Source organism: Nannospalax galili, unplaced genomic scaffold (assembly GCF_000622305.1).
Source record: "Nannospalax galili isolate Female #2095 unplaced genomic scaffold, S.galili_v1.0 scaffold253, whole genome shotgun sequence".
NCBI lineage: Eukaryota > Metazoa > Chordata > Mammalia > Rodentia > Spalacidae > Nannospalax > Nannospalax galili.
This window is the reverse complement of record NW_008335287.1, coordinates 1657923-1673650: the sequence shown is the minus strand read 5'-3', so window position 1 is coordinate 1673650 and position 15728 is coordinate 1657923. Positions and strand designations below refer to the sequence as shown.

General features: G+C 39.4%; 2 protein-coding genes across 3 annotated transcripts in view; both read right to left on the bottom strand.

Moving 5' to 3' along the window:
- Positions 1 to 245: 245 nt before the first annotated feature.
- Vcpkmt (valosin containing protein lysine methyltransferase) lies at positions 246 to 5614 on the bottom strand. Its single transcript, XM_008829855.2, has 6 exons — positions 5302 to 5614; positions 5103 to 5213; positions 4857 to 4929; positions 3440 to 3559; positions 2403 to 2507; positions 246 to 1166 (listed from the first exon to the last, which is right to left on the bottom strand). Exons 1-6 carry the CDS (start codon positions 5565 to 5567, stop codon positions 1152 to 1154), a joined length of 690 nt encoding a protein of 229 aa, XP_008828077.1. The 5' UTR covers positions 5568 to 5614; the 3' UTR covers positions 246 to 1151.
- Positions 5615 to 6680: 1066 nt separating this feature from the next.
- Sos2 (SOS Ras/Rho guanine nucleotide exchange factor 2) overlaps positions 6681 to 15728 on the bottom strand; it is a 74802-nt gene continuing 65754 nt past the window's right edge. The window contains exons 18-22 of one of the 2 annotated variants that reach the window (XM_008829854.3): positions 14748 to 14864; positions 12744 to 13005; positions 12098 to 12139; positions 9240 to 9349; positions 6681 to 8382 (exon numbers count right to left, since the gene is read on the bottom strand). In XM_008829854.3, coding sequence (XP_008828076.1) covers positions 7873 to 8382; positions 9240 to 9349; positions 12098 to 12139; positions 12744 to 13005; positions 14748 to 14864 — 1041 coding nt within the window. In that variant the 3' untranslated portion in view covers positions 6681 to 7872. The remainder of the gene's footprint in view (positions 8383 to 9239; positions 9350 to 12097; positions 12140 to 12743; positions 13006 to 14747; positions 14865 to 15728) is intronic. The other variant, XM_029561981.1, reaches the window with a different exon arrangement.

The following is a 15728-nucleotide window of genomic DNA, read 5'->3' as shown; positions in this document are numbered from 1 at the left end:
TTTGGTTATACTCCAAAGCCCGGGGCAAACTGCTTAACGAAGTGGCCAAAAGGCCCTAGGAACACAGTATTTTGGAAAAGAACAGCAAGCAACCTTTAAAGACCAAAGTCAGCCTGAAAATAAAGAACTGATCCTAAGGCCAATTCTCAAAGTCTCTAAATGGAGTCACTTTTGCTCTTTCTTTAGAGCCGTCACTGGGTGTAAATGTTTTCTTCAAAGTCATTTATGAAGCAGTCACAAAGTCACAAGGCTTCAAAGACAATGTTTATTTCAACACATAAAATGTGCCATCTAGCACCAATGCCTGTAAATTCCAGAATTCCACCTGGTTCCTACTTTTTGGAACTGTGGCATTTAAGTCCTTGACAGATTAGTCTTGTGAGCAGGTAGGTGATTATCCCAACAAAACCTACAGATAATACAATAAAAATCATTTGATAAATGTGTATAGAACTACATTTGTAGTTATTCAGAAATCTTTCACTGTTTCATGTGAACAAGTCATCTTAATGCCAGTGTTTTAAACGATATATACACGAAAACTGCACGAGCCACATAAATACACAAGCCTGAAACTCTGCTTTCTTTTGTCACTCCTTCCTTCTCTCCCAACCTTAGCAACTTACTACAGAACCTTTTACTATTTAAATCACTCACACATCTGTGATAAGGAAAAAAACTCTGGCCAATGAAAAGACACTATTTTCAGCTTCTTTTAAAAGTAAAAGAACATTTAAGTATTACAGGTATATGAAGCTAAAACTCAGTAAAGACAATTTAACATTCACTGTTTTGAATTTAAAGCATCACTGCATAATAACAGATAGCTATCATGAGAAATTAGATCAACTTATCTCCAGCTTCTTGAAAATCCAGAGTCAACCATGCTGCTTTACTGGGTTTTTTTGGCAGACTTGAGGCTAACTTCAAAATTGACTTTTTATTTGAGGGAGTGATTCCCAGTATTTCTTTGATGGAGAATGATGCTAAGGCTAAGTTAACCTAAGCTGCAGTCACTTCCCATCCTGGGCAGTCTGTGGCGCTTGTTATTCACGTATCAGATCTCTAGGTCATGCTGGAGAAATCATTCCATGATGTATCCACATGCTCCATCCTGGATGTCAGGGGCTTGGTTAAGATAGGAGAGGGATTCATGATGGCAGTTTCTATAAGGGGGGAAGGGAAGGAAAATTAAATCCATCAGGGGGAAAACAGAGACACTGGACATTATTAAAAATATAAACATTTGCGTTGCAAGATACATTATCAAAAAATTAAAAGACACCTACAGAATCAGAGAAATTATTTGCAAATCATACACCTGGTATTTATTATCCAAAATAGGTAAACAAGTCTTAGTGTAGTAAACAGGCAACTACATTAGAAAATGAGCAAAGTATTTTAGTGACATGAAAAGATGATTCAACACCATTAGTCATTAGGAACGAAAGCAAACCTAAAACAAGCTCCTATTCCACACCCACTAAGGTGGTTACAGTCAAACAGACTTCCTTGGTGAGGATGTGGAGACAATGGGACTCTATACAGTACTGCAAAATGGTGCAGTAACTTTGGAATACAGCTTGGCAATTCCTCAAAAAGTTAAGAGTCTCTGTGTAACCTCTAGGTCTATACCTAAGAAGTTTGAAAAAAATATGCTTACAAAAACCTTCTGTATGCATGTCCACAGCAGATTATTCATTATGGACAGGAAGTAAACTAGTGAAATGCCACCAGATGACAAATGGGTGGATGAGATGAACACAACCACCCACACAAGAATGGGAATCAGACATAAAAGGGCGGAAGGCTCAAGCAGCTGTGCGCACAATCCTTGAGGACACTGCAGAACAGGAACAGGCATAATCAAAGAAGTGGACTCCTGGGCCATCAGGGAGTTGGGGACAAAAGGAAACGGGGAGTGAGAGCTAACAACATTTATTTTTGGGGTGATGGAATCATTTAAAGTTAGAAAGTGGTGGTTTGCATAACTCTATGGCTACACTAAAAACACTGAGTTGTATGCTTGAAAAGGGCAAACTTTATGGAATGGGAACTATACGATATGAAAAAAAGAAATAGGTCCTCGTTAAAAAAAAAAAAAAAAGCCTTTATATTCAGAAACATAAGATCTTTATGCCTGAAAAAAAATCTTTTAAAACTGTATAACAGGTTAGCTAAAACTGGACCCCTTAAGGCACAGAAAGTTTTTATTTTTCTTTGCATCTTTGGCAATAAACCAAACAAATGTTAACTGGACTGAATTACTAATCTCATCACCTCCTTTCTTTAGATATCCAGTGAAAAGCAACTGTTTCACAACAAGGTGGTCAAATCCTTGCCCACACCTTAGCAAAGAGTAGCTGATGAGATTTCAGAGGAAGAACTGGGAGTGTACTTACTGATTTTTTCTTTCTGATGTGTATAATATGAATATCTTCACTTCGATATTCTTCATCATGTTTTTCCAAAGGAATTTCTTCAAAGTCAAAATCTAGTTGAAGGAGCTATACATTAAAAAGAGACATTTGTCACACTCTTCAAAATAAAATTTTCAAAATAATACATCATTAATGTGCTCCAGAAAGCCAGCTCTGGGCTAATGCTAAGAACTTTCTCAGAAAAGACAAATGTGTCTTCAATATTATGTGACACTGTAGCTACAGTATCAACTAACTAGAAAAGAGAGAGAGAGCTAAAGGAATGGACTAGAACGGGCTTGGGGGCTCTGGACAGTGGTATGCAGATAAGGATGATCTCTTTGGGTTCATATCCATAGAACGTTCTCCCCACCCCAAATTACCAAAAACACCAGAATCGTCACATACAGTCTCCTGGGAGAGTGATTTCTTTATAGACAGACCTAGGGGCTGGAGAGATGGTTCAGCAGTTAAGAGCACTGGCTGCTCTTGCAGAGGACCTGGGTTTGAATCCTAGCACCCACATGGCAGCTTACAACCATCCGTTAACTCCAGTTTGAGGGCCTCTGATACCCTCTCTGACCTCCACATGTAATAATCTTATACACATAATATTTTTTAAGGGGCTGGAGAGATGGCTCAGTGGTTAAGAACACTGGCAGTTCTTGCAGATAAGCTGGGTTCAAATCTCAGCACCCATATGGCAGCTAACAGCTGTCTGTAACTCCAGTTCCAGGGGATCTGACAGCTTCTTCTGCCCTCTGCAGGCATTGCACCACAGGTACACTTACATACAAGCATTACACACACACACACATAAAATAATAATTTTCTTTTTTTTTTTGGTCTTTTTGAGACAGGTTCTCCCTGTAGCCCCAGGTGTTCTGGAACTCATTATGTAGACCAGGCTGGCCTTGAACTCACAGAGATCCACCTGCCTCTGCCTCCCCAGTGCTGGGATTAAAGGCGTGTGCCACCACATATTTTTTTAAAAAGGACAGACCTAATACAATACTTACCTCAAAGTATTTTTTCTCAATTTCTGGATTTTTTCCCATTGTACGTTGTTCGTAACAACATATAATACACGTTTCAGATCCACTGAGATCTTTTAGAGTTTTCAGCAATGGTTCCAGAGACTATTACAAAAAAAATACATTTTTAGTTTAGGACTACAAAATTTTCCAATTATAAAGTCAGTTGTGGTGGCATAAGACTCTAGTCCTGTCACTCAGGTGGCCGAACTCTTTTGAGTTTGATGCCAAGCCTCAAACTACAGTGAGACCCTGTCTAAAAAAGAAAAGATTGGCAAACTAATCTTAACTAATCAATAAATATATTTACTTTAATTTACAAAATAATAATAATAATAATTCCAGTAACTACATTTTGCTGTTCTCACAGGAAAACAAATAGAATTGCTGTTTTTTGTTTGTAAAGAGAGTCTAGCCTTGTGGCCTCAGCTGTCTCAGCTGTTGAGTGCAGGGATTAAAGGTGTGCATTGCCATACCCTGCTTGACTTGAATCTTAGAAATTTAACTTCAATGAATCTAATTTAATACAATAAGCACTCAATTTATTTTTACAAAACCTGACTCTAATTTGAACATCAGTTAGCTCATATTCATTATTTTAAAAATAATGCCGTCCAATGCTATATAAACTGGTATGTAAAGAAAAATCATTCTGGGGCTAGAGCAATAGCGCAGCAGTTAAGAACACTGTTCTTGCAGAAGACCGGGGTTCAAATCTCAGCACCCACATGGCAGCTAACAACTGTCTGTAACTCCAGTTCCAGGGGATCTGACGGTCTGTTCTATCCTCCATGGGCACTGCACGACATGGGCGCACTTACCGACACACAGGCAATACACGTATACACATAAAATCAAAATAATAAATAAAATTTAAAAAATCAATTAAAAAAGAAAAATCATTCCACAAGTCTAATAAATCTTGCCACAGAAAAGTAATAAATTTTGGGGGTCAGGGTTTCATGCTGAGGCCCACGTTGGCCTGGAACTCATGGCAATCATCCTGCCTCCACCTCCTATGTGTTTGGATTGCAGGAGTGAACCACCATGTCTGCCTTGCATTTGAATTCTCAATGTCATGGCCACCTTATTCAATGGGAATAGTAAAAACCCCAAGACAGCTGTTAGTTTCTCATAGCATAGCCTTTGTAAAAATATGTAAAAATATTGTAATATATCCTTTTAAAGTTTTACAGAAGCCTGTAGTAAAAGGCATATAGCAATCTTCTCACAGGCCTTTTGCTAATCCTGGTATGTGTGTGTGCATTTGGGCTCTGGAGATTCTGTCTTTGCTTTACTCCCTCATCAAAACAAATATCCCACATTCAGAGATGTCAAACCAGGAGAAAATGTATGTTTCAGGACACTTGAAACATGGACATTTCACCCACTCAATATTTACCTCTTCATAGTATATGCAGTCTGCCATCAGTATGTAGTCTGGTGGAGAAGTCAAGTCCTCTATGTCTTCCCCCCTTAAAAATGTCAAACATACACCTTTAACTGTTGCTTAATGATTTAAAATTTCGTTTTATAAACATGCAGTGGCCCATTCCCTTTATATTAAAGCATGCATTTAAATTTAAATTTGCAATTTAAAGCAAAGTATAAGCTGTTATCTCAAAACAAGCTGAAAGGCCATACAAACCATTTCAGTACCTTGGCTTGCACAGAACCGGTCACAAGATGCTTGTTCAGATCAATATTCATACTCAGCAGGCCTTGCAGCTCCTCGAGGTCGGTGACTACCACATCTGCCCTAAAAAACAACCGCGATGAGGCACAGGTGCGGTGGCCAGGGGCGCCGGGTCGGCCAGGCCAGGCGGTGGCCCTCCGCCAGCTCTTACCCGAGGGTCGCAGCCATGAGCCCCACAGCCCCGGTGCCCGAGCCCAGCTCCAGCACCGACCGCCGACTCAGCGCGTGGGCCCCGGGGCCAGCGAAGCCCGGCGTCTCCAGGAACTTGGCGAGGACGATGGCGGCGTCCCAGACCACGCAGCCCACACCTCCAGAGCCGTACTGCTGCAAGCGCAGCTCCGCGCCATCCCGCTTCTCCAGGACACGCACAAAGCTCCGCAGAGGGTCGTCCACCGCGGGCTCCGGGACCCCAGCCATCGCAGCAGCTACACGGGGCGCCACCGGGTGACGTCATGCCACGCCAGGCCCGCGCCGCACAGCGCATGTGTCAGCCTGGGGCTGCAGTGGCTCCGCCAGTTTTCCCTCATTTTCCCTTAAATCACATGCTTGGTGAACAGGCAATTTAAGGCACGAGCGGCACTGTCACCTGCTCGGTAGGAAACAAAGTCAACCTCACAGTGCTGTCACCTGGCCCGAGCCTGGCGCAGGCAGAGGTTACTGTAAATTTAAGCAGCTTTCCAGCTTCTGTCAAAAATGGTTATCCTCAGAAGTTTCCCAGTGTGCGTCTACTAGTCTCATGAATGCATAAAATGAATGGTTGTTAGGGGGCTGGATTTGATCAGAACACATTATATTCACGCATGAAGTTCTCAAATAAATTTTTTTTTAAGGGTTGCCGGAAAGTTGCCGCTTGCTTTTAACGGTAAAGTTCTCCCTCTAAGATTTACATTCCTTGGGGCAAGATGACTCCAGAGGTTAAGGGCGCCTGCCACCGAATCATGCTGACTTGAGTTTAATGCCCAGGACCCACATGGTGTAAGGAGAGAACTGCCTCCCACAAGCTGTCCTGAACTTCACGCACCGGTCCCACACACATATATAAAATGAATGTAAAAGCAATTTTTAAAAATAGACATCACTGGCTGGGCGCGGTGGTGCACGCCTTTAATCCCAGCACTAGGGAGGCAGAGGCAGCCGGATTCCTGTGAGTTCAAGGCCAGCCTGGTCTACATAGTGAGTTCCAGGACAGCTGGGGCTACAGGGAAAACCTGTCTCAAAAAGACACCCCCCCCCCAAAAAAAGACATCACTTAAACTCTAGATTAAGTAGTTTGCATTGCACAAAATGCTGACTATTAATAATGTGTGCATACATATGTGTAGGGCTCAATACCACTTTTTTTTTTTCATCATTTTTTGAGACAGAGTAGTCTCATCTATCCCAGGGTTGGCTTCAAACTCATTGTGTAGTTGGGCTTGACCTTGAATTCCAGATCTCCCTGACTCAACTTCCCAAGTGCTGGGTTTAGAGGCATGCCCCATCACACCCCGCTACCCTTGCTCTTTATGATGAAAACATACATTGCAAGTCTTTTAAAAATTAAGACTGAGGTGATTTATTAATCTTGTTAGGAACTCTGATACAAAGCACAGTAAAAGGCCACAGACCAGTAAATAAACGTGGCTTTTGCCTACTTTACAATTGCTGCTACTGTACTATCAGCTTAACACACCATCACTGATCAAAAATGTCCAAATGGCAAAAAAATTTATCCTCTGACTTAAAATTTTAATGAAGCTTTAAGTATTTGCTGGTTTAAATATTACCAATCTGAAAAAAAAAACAAACCAAAAATTTCGGTGAACATGAGATTAGAGAAAGTCACTAGGTTTTGAAGAGAAGGCAGTTGGTTCCTCTGCAATAAGACACTTTAGTTCTGGACTTATGAATTAGTAAAGTAGCAGATTGTATTATAAGCCTCAAGTCACTTAAATTTACATAGGTTATTAGCATTTCTTTAAATATACAATATAAACAAAACTGTACATACATGGCATATTGGCTTTTTTTTCAAAACAGGCAAATCATTAGCTAAAGACACAATACGCTTCAAAACAAAAGGCACATCTTACTTTTAATGATACATGCCCTTTTTTCCTCTATAGAATTGTTTACATTTTAACAAAATTTAATAAACACAGTGCATTCTATTATTTCCATTCTATTGTCCATGTTTTGTCTTCAGCAGCAAACACTGGCATTTAAGACATGGCATTAAAGAGTTTAAGAACAGTGGGTGTTATTCATAATTCTCCTAGACGTAAAAACCAGAAGTAAAAACTAGAAGATGGTCAAAGAGGGTTTAAAAAACAGTAACACCCTAACATCCTCTATATTTGTGTAAATTCATTGCCTTAAAAAGGCATCTATTACTCAAATTTGAAAAACTCCACAAGAACACTATCCCCCTTGCAAGTGCAATTGGTATCACTTTAAGCCATATTTTAGCAGAGTCTACAGTGCAAATATAAATTCATTATACTGGCCTTTTGGCAGCACTGAGGATCCAAGACAAAGCAATGCTACTGATCACCTGAGGATTATGGTGAAGGGCTTTTGCATTTTTATTTTTCCAATTCTTAAAAGCTTATTTGATCAGTAGCATTTTTGTAAAAGCATTATTTGTAAAAAGTACTAAAATACTATGCCTTTTTCAAATAAATTAAAAAAAAAAAACCTTTACAAATACTATTCCAGTGTCAATGACTACATGTGGCTAAGGTCATTGAGGAGTTTCGGCGTTTTCTAGCAAAGACAGTCTGTACAATGGGGGGTGTGAAAGCTCCCGTTTGTAAGTCTTTGGTGGCAGTTTTGGTAGGTGAGGGCTTGAATTCTGCCTTGGTGGAACAGGAGGAGCTGGAGGATGAACAAGATTGTTGTGACTTGAACTGAGCAAATAGCATCGCCGTGGTACTCTTGGAGAGGGTGTGCTGGGAGGAGTGCTTGGTGAATTTGGACATGTACTAACGTCTCTGAGCCAGTCTGGATCTCTGTGAAGATGTCCCAGTGGAGGAGGCTGCAGATTAAAGGGACAGTTTATAAAGTGTTCCGGAGGCCGAAGAGGAACCGGAGGAGGGGTATCAGGAAGAGGATCTCTTGGAGGTGGTGGAGGTGGACTATGCATAGGTCCATCAAATGCACCAGTTGCAACAGGAACTCTGGGTTTTACCTTTGGAGGAGGAGGCTGTCTTGGTGGAATAGCAGGAGGGTCATCATCAGATTTCAGAGTTCCCTAAAAAAAAAAAAAAAAAAAAAAAAAAGTGACACTTCTGGTCTCCTGAAAATTTATAAGACAATTTAAAAAGACACTGTCAAGTTAACTCTAAAGGCTCAACTCAGGACTCAGTTTAATATTCAGATATATGAGATGTTTTAATTGAAACCTTAAAACATAAAAGCCCCAAATCATATTGCTTTGTTTCCTACATTTCAGAAATTTATGGTTTCTTAATAGGTAAGTGAAAATAACGTGGTTTTATAGATATGAAAGGACATGGATTCCTGGGGATTTAATGTCTGGCATCTACTTACTGAATATCCACTTCTACTTTGCCCAATGATGCTTGGAGCAGTGGACCTCAATGTGTGATCCAGTAATCAGCAATAGGAGCACTGGTAGGGGAGTGGGTAGCAAAGCAAATTCCTGGGTCCCACGCCAGACCTAAGCAATCAGAAACTCTGGGTGGAGTGGTTTTAAGCTTTCCAGGTGATTTTTTTAGCTCCAGCTGTCCTTGAACTCACTAGGTAGACCAGGCTGGCCTCTGTCTCACAGAGATCCACCTGCCTCTGCCTCCCAAGTGCTGGGATAAAAGGCATGCGCCACCATGCCCGGCTTCCAGGTGATTTTTATGTTCCCTTAAATTTGAGAAGCACTAGCTGAAAATCTGAAGTCTTTGAAATAAAAGTTTCCCATCCTTATCAGAAAGACAATGCACTTATGAGTATCTGAATTTGCCCACTTTCTAAGGAGAGCTATTCTTAAATCATAGAATGTGGATAAAATATGACTGACAGACTCTAAAGATGAGTGTTATTGTAAAGATTCACAATTTTTCGTAAGTTGAGGCAAACCCAGGTCCTGCTGATTACCTTGGAATTTGAAGCATCATGATCAAACTTCTTTCGAGGAGGAAGTGGAGGAGGAATCAATGGCTCTTCACTTAGTTTATTTAAACTACCACATGAACTGAAGAAAGTTTCTGCCAGAAGAAAAGACTAGTTTACAATTCACAGTGAAATTATGAGACAAAACTTCATCACAACTTGTGACCCTTCTGCTACGGTATTTGTCAGACTGTATTATTTGTTACACGGCTAAATGTTGATTTATCTATTCTCTTCACTGAACTCGAAGCTTTTGAGGACACTATGTGTATGTGTTTTTAACCCTAGTATCTACCAGAGTGCTTGGTACAAGGTAGGTATGTTACCTAAATGAAGGTACACTATTAAGATTAATAAAGAAATTCCAAGCTGTATTGATGGTACAGGCCCATAATCCCAGGTACTTGAGATGCTAAAGCAGGAGGATCACAAGTTCAAGGCCAGCCTGAGCAGCTAGGCCTCTGTCTGCTATCTCAAAAAGTTTAAAAAAAAAAAAAAGTTAGGTTGTGGATATAGCTCAGTGGTAGAATATTTGTCTAGCATGTGTGAGGCCCTAGGTTCAATGCCTAGCACCACAAAACAAAAACAAACACCTCCTTCGAAGTCTTTTAAAAATCTAAAACAAAGCTAACGAAATAAAACTGAAAACATATATACATGCATGTATTAACTTACAGAGGAAACAAAAAATAAACCTACATAAACACCCCACCCCCAAATACATCCATACACATACATTACTCAAATAAAAAGAGTTAACAGCATTTAGATAATAAATTATGAAAATATGAATTGTAGAATACTATTTTACTTAAAATACTGCTTTAACTAAATAAGATGTGAAAAAGTAAGTGACCAAAGAAAGGCTAGTCTAGGAACCTGATAAACATTTAGTACCACTGTCCCTTGGTATCTGGGTACTGGTTCCATGATACTACATGGATACAAAAATCTGCCAATGCCAGCTGGGAGTGGTGGTGCACACCTTTAATCCCAGCACTCAAGAGGCAGAGGCAGATGGATCTCTGTGAGTTTGAGGCCAGCCTGGTCTACATAGTGAGTTCTAGGCCAGCTAGTGCTATATAGTGAGACTTTGTCTTACATTAAAAAAAAAAAATTCCATAAATGCTTAAGTCTCTTAAAATGGCACAATATTGTATATAACCTCTAAATATCCTGTAACTTTAAATCATCACTAAACTTTCCTTATCATACCTACTACAGTGTAAACCTTATGTAAACATTCTGTTTAGGGAATAATGCCAATTGGAGGGAAAGCCTCTGCATGTTCAGTACAGATGCAGTCACTGTTGGCCTAACCCCATTTTCTTTACTTTTTTTTGGGGGGGGGTCTTTTTTAGAAAGGGTCTCCCTATAGCCCCAGTGGCCTGGAACTCACTTTATAGACCAGGCTAGCCTTGAACTCACAGAGATCTGCCTGCCTCTGCTGGGACTAAAGGCATGTGCCACCACGCCCAGCTCCTAACCCCATTCTCAGTCTGTGTTTGCTGAATAGAGGTAAGGAGGAACCTACAGATATGAAGAGCTGACTGTACACCCTTCAGGTGGGGAAAAAATTGGAAAGGGTAAGAAGACAGGCAACTGATACGAAATTATATCCTGGGCCAAGAAATGCCCAGTGTTCTAGACAGTATTTCACTTTATCCCTCTCTAGAAATGGAAAATAGTTTACTAAAGTTCAAACTGCTTCTAGAACATAGGTCAGAAAATGATGAAAACAAAATTTAATGAAATTTAAACAGTATGCAGTTGTAAGCACTTTATTAAAATCTCTTTCAGTCTGAGGTAGCTCAGGTATAGTGCAGTACTTAGCATCTGTGGAGTCTAGGGAAGGGGGCAGAAAAGAGTAAAAGAAAAAACTTCTTCCATTTTTTATTTTAACATTTCCAGAATATTTAGCAGAGAAAAGTGTTCATTCCGCAATCGCCACCATTGTCCCAACTGTTTTTGAAGTATGCACTTTACAGAGGACAGTATATAATCAGTGTTTCCCAAACTATTTTCATCATGAAGCAAGGGAGCAGTAAGACCAGACCAACAGCACAATCAATCATCTCTCCCTCCCATGAATAAATACTTGGTGGCTTATGCTGGAGCTCCACCTTCCTGTTGACCCTGCTAAACTCTTCTTCCATAATCATAAGTTAGGAAAATTCCTCTCCTCTGCTTTCTACCCCATAATTCTTTTCTTTCCTCTAGTACTGTCCCTGCTACTCACTGCTGCCAAGATAAGCAGTGCAAGGGACCCATTCTGTATCCCTGGACTGGGGCTCTGTTAAGTTTGCTGTGGTTCCCTATTTCCACAAGGCACATTGCTGGTCCCTGGTTATATGAATGCCTGCCTTCCTTGGGTAAAAGTCAGCTCAATCTTTGGTCCTTCTCTGGTTTACTGGTTAGAGTAAGATCTGAATCCTGTCCTGAGGCTGCCTTGTCAAGGATGTGCTTCCTGGCATTAGTTCAAGTTGAATTAATACACTTCAAGACTCACATCATTTTTTCACTCACATTTCACAGACTGTGCCTCTTCTCTATTAAAGAGAAACTGGAGGAGCAGCAGGGGAAGAAACTTCAAACTTGGCCTCAGAACTTGATTCTGCTCATAGTCCTACCTTGCAATTATTTTCCATCACTTCATGATCTCTGCAGCTCATCAGCATTCTAATTCTAAAGGTTCTTTCTGTCTTTTGACTGTTTCTCTTACCAAAAGCCTACATCAGAACATTGTTATTCTTTATGTTGCTAAACCCCCAAAGACACAAAATATAACTTTAATCAACTTATTATTTAATAGTCATTTCATTAGAATCAATTTATAGTCTTACTTGATTGTGGCAGGAGGACTGGAGCAAAGATGCTATTGCTGCCTATGAGATAGAGAAAAAGTCATTTGAAAAGGTAACATGTATGTTTTCTTGTTAAATGCCTTCATAAAGTAACATGTAACTATACCTATAGCACAAGACTCCCTCCCTATCTTTTGCCATGTTACTGTTTTTAAATGATGCCATACTCACTGTGCTTATTTCCTTTCACACCCTAAGTGATTCCTTCCCTGTCATTATCCCTTTTAATTTCTCCCACAGAAATTATGTCCTTGTTACTTTATTATCTTTCTCCAAAAAGTAATGAATCTTTGGTAACTGAATAAATTAGAAAACAATATACATAAACAATGCATAAATGATGCTTTAGTTCCTTGTATTAAACACCATTTGTACATTGCAGCCACGTTCCATACTAATAGAGGGTCTTAGTTTTATTTCCTGTTACTCTGATAAAATACCCCAACAAAAGCAATTTAGAGGAAGGGTTTGTTTGAGCTCACTGTTGTAGGTAATAGTCCACAATTAAAACTAACCATCACACACAGGTACCAGGGATTTTAAAGTTCCCTAATTAGAAAGAAGAAAAGATTTATCTGAAATTCAAAATTCCCTTTTTACCAAAATGCTTACATTAACTACTTACCACAGGAACTGTTGAGATCCACATCTAAAAACACACTGTGGTCTGAAGAAGCGGATATTGGTGGGGTTGATGGTGTATTTGGAGAGGTTGGTGCTGACACTGTTGATTCAAGTTCAGTTTCAGCAATCCGACTAAAGCTTATCTTATATGGTTCTCTTTCCAAAGGTGTCGGATGACCTCGTAAAGTGCCTGAGGTAGAGCCATGTCGGCCTGCATTAGGCCTTATTCCAGGAGATTTTAAGGAAAAAGTTGATTTCCTAGGCTAGGAGAAGTAAACACAGTTAAAACCATATAACTTGTATGTAATTTGTTTTAATGACAGTTATTCTATTTTGAAACATACTCTTTGTGTGATGAAATCACAATCTTCAAGGGTAGCCTGTGGCATCTTAGTAGTAATTTATAGACTTGATTGGATTAATCTAAGATGGGCTTGATAAGTAAATCTTCTTTCAGTTTTAGAGGTAAGATTCCTGAAAATTATTGTGTAAACAACTTTTCTGCTCCTTGCCTAACTGTCTCTTTCACACTTCCTACATGTTAATTTTAGAAACATTTCCCGGAAACATAATTTATGTGACACAATATGCTATAAGTATTTCATTTTTGTAAAAGCTATTTCTTTCTCCTTTCTTTAAACTAAAGGATCAATCTCTACAACAGTGCTTTAAGGACTTTGGTAAAAACTGCTATCATTGTTCCCTACTCTAACATCTGTCATTTTTAAAACTCTGGCAGTGGTAATCTAATGAAAACACACAGAATTTAGTAAGGGAAAAAAAAAAAAAAAGTAAAAACTCAGCCCTGCCAACTAACTAGTTATATGGCCTTGAAAGGGTTAGATTACTCTTTTGAACCTGGTTTTTGTTTTTTTTTTAATTTTTATTTATTTGTCTTTTTGAGACAGGGTCTCCCTGTAGCCCCAGCTGTCCTGGAACTCACTATGTAGACCAGGCTGGTCTTGAACTCACAGAGATCCACCTGCCTCTGCCTTCCAAGTGCTGGGACTACAGGCGTGTGCCATCACGCCCAGCTGTTTTTTTTGTTAAATGATGAAATGATTTGTGTCACAGTTGGACTTGGGACGCAGTTCAAGTGGGAAATCACTTGCCTACAAATGCATATGGTTCCTGAGTTTGATCCCTAGCACTGACAAAAAGATCTGTTTCACATAACTACTATGAAGATGACATAACATAAAAAGCATCTAGCTCATTGCTTTGCCCAAAATTGGTATGTTTTGTTTTCTTTCCTTGTCTTGCTTCACTTTTAGTTACTTAGGATCAGTTTTCCACTCTTGTTGCCACTGCAAACCTCTAGAGTAACTATGAACTGTGAGATCAAATTCTATTAAGAAACAAGGGCTCCAGTGTAACCACAGAACTCTGATGGCAGGGCCATGGTCATACCAGAGGCACCACAATACATTTGCTTATTTCTTCCTGAACCTTTTCATTTCCTTTGCTGCATCCAGTGAGCTGCTTTTGGGTCTCACTTTCTTATACCTTGCCTCTTAAATTAGGAGGTATCAAAAATAAACAGACAATAGTGAGTTCCAGGATAGCTGGGGCTACAGGGAGACCCTGCCTCAAAAAGAGTCTCAAAAATACATACATACATACATACATACATACATACATACATACATAAATAAATAAATAAATAAATAAATGGTACTACAATAAAGGATAGTGGTCCTAGTTTCAACACCTGGCACATCTGAAAAAAAGTTAAATTTTATCAAAAGGCCGATATTTTCTGCTAAGTATTATTTTCTTTCTTTTGCTGCTAGGGATTGAACCCAGGGCCTCAGGCATGCAAGGCAAACACTTGTTATCACGAAGCCACACCCCCAGCCCTGTATATGTAATTTTAGAAATAGAATAGTACTGAAAATGAAACAATAAACTCAGCTATTATTTTACAATTTTTAGAGAACAGGTTGTTAAACAATGAAAGTACTATTTTTAAAATCAGAAATTTTTGTAATTGTAATGGACTTACAAATCGAGGTGGTTGTTTACAGTTTCGGGGTTCAATTTCCAGTGATTTGTTGAACAAATAATCTGTAAACTCTTTTTCAGATAAAATTCCCATGGGATTAAGGTTTTCAAAAAATCTCTAGAATTAAACAAATATATATGTAAGTACAGACCTTAGGTTTTATTACAATAAGATCTTACTAATTTTAATACTAAAAAAATAACACATTAAGCTGGGTGTGGTGGCACACACCTTGAATCACAGCACTATGGCTGCAGAGGCAGGCAGATCTCTATGAGATTGAGGCCAGACTGGGATGGTCTATATAGTGAGTTCTGGGCCAGACCCTGTCTCAAGAACCCCCACTCTTCCCAAAGATTGATTATTCTACTCTACTTTTGTCTGACTATACATTTTTTTAAGGAAGCTATATTCTAGTCTTACAGTTTATTGATAAAATAGATTTTCATTTATTGTCTTAATGGCTTAGTTGTTAGCTACTTTCTTAGCAAACATCATTTCTACTCATAACAAAATTCTCACCATTAATTTTCCACAAGTGTTTGCAACTGAAATTATGGTTAAAAAACAGTAAAATTTTAGTAAGCAGGAAAAGAAATGTAGTGATAAACTGAATTAAGGTACATTCAAAAGTAATTTCAGCCGGGCGTGGTGGTGCACGCCTTTAATCCCAGCACTTGGGAGGCAGAGTCAGGTGGATCTCTGTGAGATGGAGGCCAGCCTGGTCTACATAGTGAGTTCCAGGCCAGCTGAGGCTACAGGGAGACTCTGTTCAAAAACACATACACACAGAAAGTCCTGTCTGTCCCCTACATCCTCCCTGTGCCACAGTTCCCACCTGTCACCACTCATGAGCTTTCTATCTCTATGGATCTGCCTCTTCTGGACATTTGTATCACAGACATGAAATCTTGCTGTGTGTGGTCTTTTTTTTTTTTTTTTTTTTTTTTTTTTTTTTAAAAAAGGTCCCCTTTTTCCCCC